Consider the following 10026-nt stretch of genomic DNA (forward strand, 5'->3'; position numbering starts at 1 on the left):
TGACTTGGAAATACATTGGAGTTCCTTCACTGGTCGCTAGATCTAAGGGCTAGGACTCCCTACCCATCAGCCGTGCAGGTATGCCTGCATCAGATGGATGGCAGCAGTTTAAGGTGGCAGCTCATCAACACCTTGGGAAGGGCCATTCGGAACGAGCAACAAATACTGTCCCGGTCAGCCACATTCACATCTCATGAAAGGAGAGTGGCCAAAATTGTGTATTCCAGATCAACCCTAAGTAGTGAGTGCAGGTCTACTGTTAGTCACACCAGGGAGGTATTGCGGTGAACTGGACTGTGTCTCCACCTCTCATCCAGAAGTTCCTATCCATTGGGTACTGCAAGACCCAGTGGTCAAAAAAGGGGCATTCATTCCATGGCCAAGCAAGTTGACTATCAATTTGCAAATCCTTGCACCACATCTACAGCAAGCAGCAAGAGTGAGGGAGTCTCCTGATCAGCCAAGACCTGAAGACAACAGCAAATACTGCACAGATATTGCCAAATCTAATCATGAACCAACACGTGGAAGTCCATGTTACCAAGAACCTCTTTAGGCATGGCAACTGGACAGAGAGAGACACAGACAGACAGAGAAAGAGTCAACCATCAGATCTTAGAGCATCATCATGGAATCTGCTTCCCTAAAAAGGAAGAAATAGTCTAAATTTCTAGAACAGTTTACATCACTTCAGAAAATCCCAAAGCCCTTTTCAATCAAATGAAGTACTTTCCAACTAAGATAGTAGGAACTGAAGAAGGGTCTCAACCCAAAACATCAGCTTTTCTGCTCCTCTGATGCTGCTTGGCCTGCTGTGTTCCTCCAGCTCCACACCTAGTTATCTCTACTTTCCAACTAAGTCTCATTGTTACATAAGCAGAAATGCCAGACAACTGCTACACTGCAAGAGCACATAACCCACAACAGAAGTGACCAGATGACCAGGGTTCAAAACATAAGAGGTTGGCAGGCTAATTCCCCCTCCAAAGTCTAAAATGGGTAGATTCTATTTTGGGGTTGACCAATCAGAGAAACATCATCCCCGTAAGTAGAATGGACAGAACCCGCTTGGGAGCTGCTCCTTTAATCGTGAGTTGCTTTTCATCCATGCTGCAGCCTCACTAAAGAACACACATCAGCAACAAAATGGGACAGGCAACTTTTTCATACACAGGGTGGTGTGTGTATTGAATGAGCTGCCAGAGGAAGTGGTGGATGGTACAATTACAACATTTAAAAGGCATCTGGATGGATATACAAATAGGAAGGGTTGAAAGGGATATGGGCCAAATGCTGGCAAATAAGACTAGATTAATTTAGGATTTCTGGTCGGCACGGACATAGTGGACCGAAGGATCTGTTTCTGTGATTCTGTGCTGTACAGCTCTTTGACTCCAAGAATGAAAGCTTTCACATCTTGTCCCTGAGTCAATCTATTAACAGGTGATCAAATGCAAAACTCAACATTGCGCTGGCACGCTCAGCTGATGAGAGATCTACTGCACAGTTTCTCATAGAATCAATGACCTTCCCCTGCTGAGTGTTAGCAAATGAAGCCAAGAGAGAGATTTCCAAAGCAATGGCAAATGAGACGGTGCTGATTAGCACCTAGGTAGTGCAGCAAACACAGCTGCATAGTGTGAAAAAAACAGAGAGGGTGTGAAAATGAGAAATTTACATGAATACCTGAACTCAGAGGTAACAATTATCACAAAGGCTCTTTCTTCTTTTTGGAACAAAGCTTTAAGGGACCTTAGGGACCTTTAATATTAAGAGTGGGGTAGGTACAGAGAAGGTGCCTGCGCAAGTGAGGGAGGGAGTACAAAACTGCTGGGCTGGGGTGGGGGGCGGTGGTGAGAGCACATGTGGTCTCCTTTATAGCAAGCCTTGGCAACTGAGGATTCAATCAATGCTTCCACTTCAGTGCAAAAGCTTCTGAAATGGTGGATAAGCTCAATGTGTGATCTGCAGAATCTGCCACATGTGGTGGTGGTGGTGGGGGGGGGGGGGGGGGGTTGCTGGGTGCTGCTTGTAAATGATGAGCTGTCTGGAGCCTAAGTCCACTCACTGTCCTGTTTCCAGAGTCTCCCGATACAATGTGAGGCCACCTCCAAAGGACCTTCTCCATTTGGGCTAGTCATGAGCCAGGAATTCCCACAAGTCAACAGGAACGTCTAACCTCTTCAGGAATGTCCCTCAAGCATGCCCTGCTGGGAGTCTCTTGCCCTGATTAAATCTAAAGTGTGGGACTGTCATTGATACATCCAGTAAGGAATTCAGGAGAAACCTCTATCGAGAGTGGTAAGATTCAGCAGCAAAGAAGTTGTGCTACATTTCAGAGGAAGCTACAGAGGTGGATGAGAAGCTTGTGTGGGATATAAATACCAACATTTATCCTTTGGCCAGAATGGCCTGTTCCTATTCTCTCCATCTTGAAGCATCGTGTGGAAAATCTGAAATTCAATAAAACCGACCAGATATTTCGGGAAAGATCTCTCTCGCGCATTCCCGTTATCTGTCCATCCTCCCAAAGCGTAGAGAAATGAACATTTTCCATTCGGTGTGGGGTGTTTTCTGAGCGAGAGAGAGACTTGCAGCTGAAGATAACCAGGGCATGTTGAGACTCACTCAAGCTCAACTGCCCCCCTCCCCAACAGCTAACACAAAGCTCTGCAAGAGGCTGCAGATTGCTAAACTTTTGTTTGCAAATCCCATCCAACTCGGCTGCTACACCCAAACCTGCACGGAGTGAGCGATGAGCTGCTAAGCTTTACCGCGAACACAGGACATCTTTGGTTTGAGGCGAGACGGTTAAACAATTGCAAGCCCTTTCACACAAACACACACGAGTTTTTTTTTTACCTGGATCTGGAATAACTCCTGGAATACCGAGACACAGGGCAACAAATATCGCTGACTTCCACCACCACCACCGGCGGCAGCAGTAACACCTGCAAAAAGGGAACGCAGAGAAACTGACTTTGAAATTCACCAGAGGCACATTTTCAGTTTCAGGGAAGGTTGAGCAGGAGAGTGGAAAGGGCTTTCTTTTTGCGTGTGTGTGTGTGTGTGTGGCTAGGTCTGATCAAAGCAACATTAAACCTAGGAAAAGTGCTGTAACTCACCTCCTCTCAGGCATGACTTTCTTTCGCAGTACTACTTGCAGGCAGGTTTTGCACAGAGCAGAACTGGAGCTGAGAGGGGATGGGGAGAGAGGTGGTAGGGAGAGGGGTGGTGGGGGTGGTCGGTGGTGTGGGGTTTTCTCCCAGACGCGGAGCCTGATCCTAACTGAACAGCTGACTCAAGGGGAAACAAGTGCTCGGAAAAAGATACAAGAGACTCGCAGAGAAAGAGGGAGGCGGGCTGTAAAAGTATTAACCCCATCTCCTCCGGGTTGCGGGATCCCCTGGGTCCTAACGCCGGGCGCGCACCACAACGCAGACAATTCAGTTCGGTTTGCGGATCTGTGAAGTCGAATCTAATCGGTGCAGACCCGACGTTGAGTGAGGAAAGGTGACCCAATGTTGCTCAGGACTCACACCCCGACCCTCTTGTTGGTCCTCTAGTCTGGAGCTGCTGCACAGCAAGAGGTCAGCTTGTCTAAATAGGAGCTGTCGTTTTATTTTCTCGATGTGTGCGTGTGGCTGCGCGTGTCTGGGTGTATGTGTGGGTGTGTGTGTGTGTGTATGAGTTTGTGTCTGTGTGTGTGGGGTGGTGTGGCATGTGTGTGGGGGGGGTGTGTGTGGGTGTGTGTGTGTGTCTGTGTGTGGGATGGTGTGTGTGTGGGGTGGTGTGGTGTGTGTGTGGGTGTGTGGGAGGTGTGTGCGTGGGTGTGTGTGTTTGTGGGGGGGTGTGGGTGTGTGTTTCTGGCAGTGTGTGTGTGATAGTATGTGGGGTGTGTATGTGTGTGTGTGTCTGTGAGAGTGTGTGTTGGGTGTGTATGTGTGTGTGTGTCTGTGTATGAGAGTGTGTGTAAGTGTGTGTGTGTGAGAGGGTGTGTGTGTGAGTGTGTGTAAGTGTGTGTGTGTGTGAGAGGGTGTGTGTGTGTGTCTGTGTGAGAGGGTGTGTGTGTGTGTGTGTGAGAGAGAGAGGGAGGGTCTCTGTTCCCTGGCATTGCAATAATGAATATGCGCCCCGAATCTGCACTCCCTGGTGCCCAAGCCAGTTCACCTTCTGACACCGACTCCCAGAAGCTGAACTTGTCCGAACCATAAAGTCCCCAGCGGTGACCACACATTGAGGCCTGAGGCCAACTGATAAATAAAGACAGCAACATTTTTAAAATCTTGAGTGCGCATGATTAAGCTTGCAATGGTTCGAGTTCAGATGTAAAGAAGAAAGTTAAACTTCTAGATTGTGTCTCCAGACAAACAGCACAGCCTAAAAGAGGCTCAGTGGGATCCCATGTTTTAATTTGGAGAAGGAAATGAATGTTTTATGGGTTCTTGTCCATAACTCATTGGAGACAGCAGGACAAGTTTACCGGGGCCACTAAAGTATTTTGGGTTTTATTAACAGTGACATAGGGTACAAGAGCAAGGAGGTTATATTAAAAACAAAATATATTAAAAGCAAAACTTTGTTTCCGATTTTCATTTTTATGAGGTTATATTAAATTTATATTAGGAATAGTTAGACATCTGCTGGAGTATCACACCCAATTCTTGAGGCTAGTATAGAGAAAAAAAACTCTTCAGAATGGTCCCAGACATGAGAAACTTTAGGAATCCTGCAGCAACTGACTCACCTCCTGGCTCCCCAAAGTCACCTGCCAGGCACATGTCGAGAGTGTGTTAGAATAGTCCCCATTTGTCTGGATGGGTGCAGCTCCAACAACACTCAGGAAGCTCGACACCATCCCGGACAATGCAGCCCGCTTGATTGTTGCCCAATCTACAAATACCCGCTCTGTCCATCATCGATGCTCAATAACAGCAGTGTGTACTGTCTACAAGATGCATTGCAGGAATTTATCAAAGATGCTCAGACAGCACCTTCCAAACTCATGACCACTTCTATCTAGAAGGACAAAGACAGCAGGTACATAGGAACCTTCAGGTTCCCCTCCAACAACTCACCATCCCGACTTTGAAAGGTATAGCTGTTCCTTCACTCAAAATCCTGGAATTCCCTCCCTAAGGGTAGAGTAGGTCTACCTACAGCACGTGGACTGCACCGGCTCAAGAAGGCAGCTCACCACCACCTTCTCAAGGGCAACTAGGGATGGGCAATAAATACTTGGCCTAGCTAGCGATGCCTAACCCCAACAATTTCTATTTCTTTATTCATTCACGGGACGAGGGAGCCACTGGCCAGGCAGCATTAATTACCCATCCCTAATTGCCCAGACGGCAGTTCAGAGTCCACCACATTGCTGTGGGTCTGGAGTCACGTGTAGGCCAGACCAGGTAAGGATGGCAGTTTCCTCCCCTAAAGTGAACCAGATGGGTTTTTCCGACAATCAGCAATGGATTCACCGTCACCATTATATTGTTAATTCCAGATATTTATTGAATTCAAATTCCACCTGGTAGGATTAGAACCTGGATCCCCAGAACATCACCAGGGTCTCTAGATTAATGGTCCAGCGAAAATACCACTAGGCTAATGAATCAAAATAAAGTTGCGAGGATAGATTGGTAACATTGGTACTGTTTTCTTTGGAGGAAAGTTTGAGAGGAGGTTTGATTCAGATATCCAAAGCTATCAGGGAGAAATGGTACCCAATTGACAGTAGGATGCAGAATCAGACGGCACAGATTGGAGGGTGTCTGGTAAAATAATCACAGGCAACACGAGGAGAAACTGTCACACAGCAAGTTGTTATGGTTCGGAAAGGACTGTCTGAGAATGTGGCAGAACCAATTCAGGCATTCAAGAGGGAATTCATTCATTATCTGAGAAGTAAATATGTGTGTGGCTGCAGGGAGCTGGTACTGGGTAAACTGATCCTTCAGAGGGCCAGCACAGACCTATGGGGCCAAATGGCCTTATTCTATGCTGTGACTGTCTGATTCTAAGTTGAGGAATGTGTGGTGCAGTGGGTTTGCACATTGTCCTCTCCCCTCTGGGATCCTCCTTTGTCCCACAGACTAGACTGATGACCTCTCTGCTCGCCTTATGATCTAGTGTTGGTTTCAGTCTGCCCCTGCTTTGGGAGTCTGGACCAGAGTCTATGAGTGAGGAGACACAGGGATGGCTGCTGTAGAGATTCTGTATGTTCCATCAGTGCCATGGAAGTTGCTGAGAGGAGCTTTCAGTGTGATGAGCCGACCCTGTATTTATTCTTTCCGGTTAAACTCTCCTGGGGATGTCCCACAATGACAATGCCTACCCAGAAGCTCAACAAAGCCGAAACTGAAATTCATCAGGGAACAGTAAAGTCTGAACAGGGATTTGCATCTATGGGATTCCTTTCAAAACCTCAGGATGCCCCAAGTACTTTACAAGCAATTAAACACATTTGAAGTTTGCTAAGAGTTGCAACACAGGAAGTGTATCAGCCAATTGGCAAGCTCCCACAATATGACTTGCAGGATGAAACACACGCAAGGGAAAATCACCAATATTCCTCTTTGGAGTAGTGCCCTGGGGTTGTTTGCATCTATGTGATAGGACAGATGTGGCCTTATTCATCCTAAAATTTAGAGAAGACTCCAGAGTGGGATTTGAATCCAAAACCTCATTATTTCCAAGACCAGAATTCTGCTACTACTGCACCACATTAAGAGATGAGATGGATTGCAAAATACTGAGCTTACTGCAGTGAAATTGACTATGATTCAGTTGAAAGCTTCCAAGGAGTAGCGTGGAATAGATAGAGCAGAAAAGATGCATCACGTTAAGGGACAGGAGCCTGTTCAGGTGGGGGAAGGGAGGAGAATAGATGGCAGTGGAAGAATAGAGTGAGATTATAGATTAGTTGTGGGCAATTGTACCCCCTTTCTCGTTACTTGAAAAATCACTTGGTCTTCTTTTGATTGCATTTTATCCCCACATTCTCTGATTTTTGGGCATCCGGTGCAGAATGATGTGGGCAAGTCAGGGACCTCCTTGTAGGTCTATTCCCTGGCCAAGTTGGTCATTAACAGGTCCAGGCAGTGGGTGATGGAAGGGGTCATAGCTGCTGCCTGCCGGCCTGTCTTCCACGGCTACACTCGGGCCTGTGTGTCCTTGGGGAAGGAGCAAGTGGTGTCTGTTGATATTCTCAATGCCTTTGGATGGAGGTGGCAACCGTGAGGGATGCAACACTTTATGTCCTGTTCCAACTTCATTTTGATTTCGCCCCTTCCCAACTTCCCAACTTCTCCCTCACCTTTGATGGTCTGCAATGCCCTTGCTAGGCCTTGCATGTAATTTGATTAATTGAAAAAACACTGTTGCTTTAGAAATGGCGGATTATAACTGAAAAGTACCACAGAGAATTGAGTTCAATTCAGTTGTGTGAAAGCACTTTTGAATATAAATAAGAAAGGAAAAGAAAATAGAATAAGAGCACAACACATAGTGCAGCAGCACAGAGTACAGGGGTTGGAATAGAGCGAAGTGCAGCACACTGAAGTAGAATGTCTTTCTAGAACTAGATTGTTAACAAGAGTTTGTGATGGAGAACAGAGTAATGCTGTGAAACAGTACAGGAAGATGAGGTCATTACCACAAATTGGCTGCAGAATGACCTGTAAATGGAGTCAGTCCCCCGGGGTAGAGTGAGCTGGGGTTCAGCAGACCAATGCCACGGTCAACTGAATCAAATGAAAACAAATACTGCAAATTCTGAAAATCTGTAAGTAAAACACAAAATCCTGCGGAGGCTGAAAACAGAGTGCCCATTTTGAGTCCAATATGACTCTTAGTTGGGTTTTCCTTCAGAGTTCTGAAGTGGATTTACTCAGATTGAAGGAGGACCTAAAATGGGATGATCTTCCACCCATTCCCCATGCAGCAGTTGATATTGAAATAGGCTGAAAGCAGCATGTAATACTTCACAGGAGATGTTGGTGCACCTCTCAAATGGACCTTTCAACCTTTGCAACTCCCCACTTAAAGGTTCCTTTTCCTATCTGGTGACCAGCTCCCCCTTGCAAACTGCTGTGAATAACATTCTTTTTTTCATGAGTTTCATGCATGGAATCTGCTGAAATTATTTTCAATTCTGTGTCCTACGTCATTGTTCAAGACCATTGCTTCTCCATGATCTCAGCGTGCAGAATCATTATCCTTTGCCCTTCAAATCCAAATTTATCTTGCAGCAGTTGATTGAAATTGGGCCAATGGTCATGGCAATTTAGCCTGAGTTTGAAAGCCTTGCGCTGAAATCCTGTTCCTGGAATGCAAGCACAAAATCTAGGCTGTCATTCTTGTGTGGCACTGACAGGACGCTGCACTGTCAGAGTGGCTGCCTTTTTAATGCAATGTCAAAGTGAGGCACATCTGCCCTCTTAGTTACATGTAAATTATAGAGTCATACAGCACAGAAACAAGACCTTCTGTCTGACTTGTCCGTGCTTTGTGGCACTATTTTGAAGAAAAGCAAGGTTATTCTCCCTGGTGTGCTGTGTCAGCAACATTACCAACTCAGATTTTCTGGTCATTTATATCTCTGCTGTTTGCGGGAGCTTGCTGTGCACAGATTGGCTGCCTTGGTTCCCACATTAAACAGTGACCGTACTTTACACAATACCTCACTGCAGTAAAGCTCTTGGAGATGCTATACCATGTGAAACACGTTGTAGAAATGCACGTTACTTCTTCTTTTGAATGGCCCCTTGTGGAAAGTTTCAGCGTATGAACACAAACAGGCTCTGGTGCAAATCATTCCCCAGTTGAATAGCCTCACAGCAAACACTTACTGTCCGCTCACAAGGTCATGCAGGAAAGATCCACACTTGGGAAAAGAGAGGAAACAGCTCTGTATTGAAAAGGAATGTTTCTTTAAGAATAAAAATGTGGCATTTTAGGAACATAGGAGCTGCTCATGCTGATTGGCATGCAGGCGCTCCTGTTTTATACTTCACAACAGAGTTGACACCTCATCTTCAACTATGCCTGGTGCAGCTCCTGGTACGCCCTCCTGCACTCTCCACGAAGACAGGGTGGTTCCCCTGGCTTGATGGTAATGGGTTGAGTCAGGGATATGCTGGGCCATGAGGTTACAGGTTGTGCTGGAGTGCAATTCTGCTGCTGTTGATGGCCCACAGCACTTCATGGATTCCCTGTATTGATTTGCTAGATCTCTTTGAAGTCTGATTCATTTAGCATGGTGACATTGCCACGCAACACATTGGAGGTTACTCTCAATGTGAAGGCGAAACTTCATCTCCACAAGGACTGTGCAGTGATCACTTTTATCAATACTGGCATGGACAGATGCATCTGCAGCTGGCAGATTAGTCAGGATGAGGTCAAGTATGTGTTTCCCTCTTGTTGGTTCCGGATGGGCAAGGAATGCTGGCCAGCCAGCAATGCCCACCTCCACGGGTAAATTTGTAAAAGCTGCTCTCTGTCATTCAGCTCCACTGCCCACGATGCAGGTGCCAACTTTAAAAGCAAACTGAGGCTTCAGGACTACAGGTGGCATAAGGCCCAACACCATAACCACCTTCATCGCACCCCTCTCCCCACAACCCAATTTACATCCCCAACCAGGATCATGGGCGCAATGATCCTCAGCTGGAACGCCATCAGGCATCCTGTTCCCTAACCAGGGAGAGGAGGACCAATTGCAAGGTAAGGATCCATAAAGCGCAGTGAGCATTTGTCCCTCTACTAGAGAGCGACAATGGTAAAGTCATAGAATCATACAGCATAGAAACGGATTCTTCAGTCCAACCAGTCCATTCTGAACACAGTCCCAAATGAACCAGTTCCACCTGCCTGCTCTGGCCTGTATCCCTCCAAACCCTTCTTATTCAAGTACTTATCTAACTGCCTTTTAAACATTGTAACTGTGCCAGCACAGTTCTTCTGGAAGGATGCTCTACACACGCAAACCACCCTCTGTGTAAAAACTTTGCCACCATCATGCCT

The 10026-nt window shown here is 46.4% G+C and overlaps 1 protein-coding gene across 1 annotated transcript in view; it reads right to left on the reverse strand.

Annotated features, from left to right (window-relative positions):
• The window catches only part of LOC125453823 (collagen alpha-1(XVIII) chain-like), a 284767-nt gene extending 281417 nt beyond the window's left edge, over positions 1-3350 (reverse strand). The window contains exons 1-2 of the mRNA XM_048533814.2: positions 3126-3350; positions 2863-2951 (exon numbers count right to left, since the gene is read on the reverse strand). Coding sequence (XP_048389771.2) covers positions 2863-2951; positions 3126-3139 — 103 coding nt within the window. The 5' untranslated portion in view covers positions 3140-3350. The remainder of the gene's footprint in view (positions 1-2862; positions 2952-3125) is intronic.
• Positions 3351-10026: the final 6676 nt, after the last annotated feature.

Source organism: Stegostoma tigrinum, chromosome 7 (assembly GCF_030684315.1).
Source record: "Stegostoma tigrinum isolate sSteTig4 chromosome 7, sSteTig4.hap1, whole genome shotgun sequence".
NCBI classification, from domain to species: Eukaryota; Metazoa; Chordata; class Chondrichthyes; order Orectolobiformes; family Stegostomatidae; genus Stegostoma; species Stegostoma tigrinum.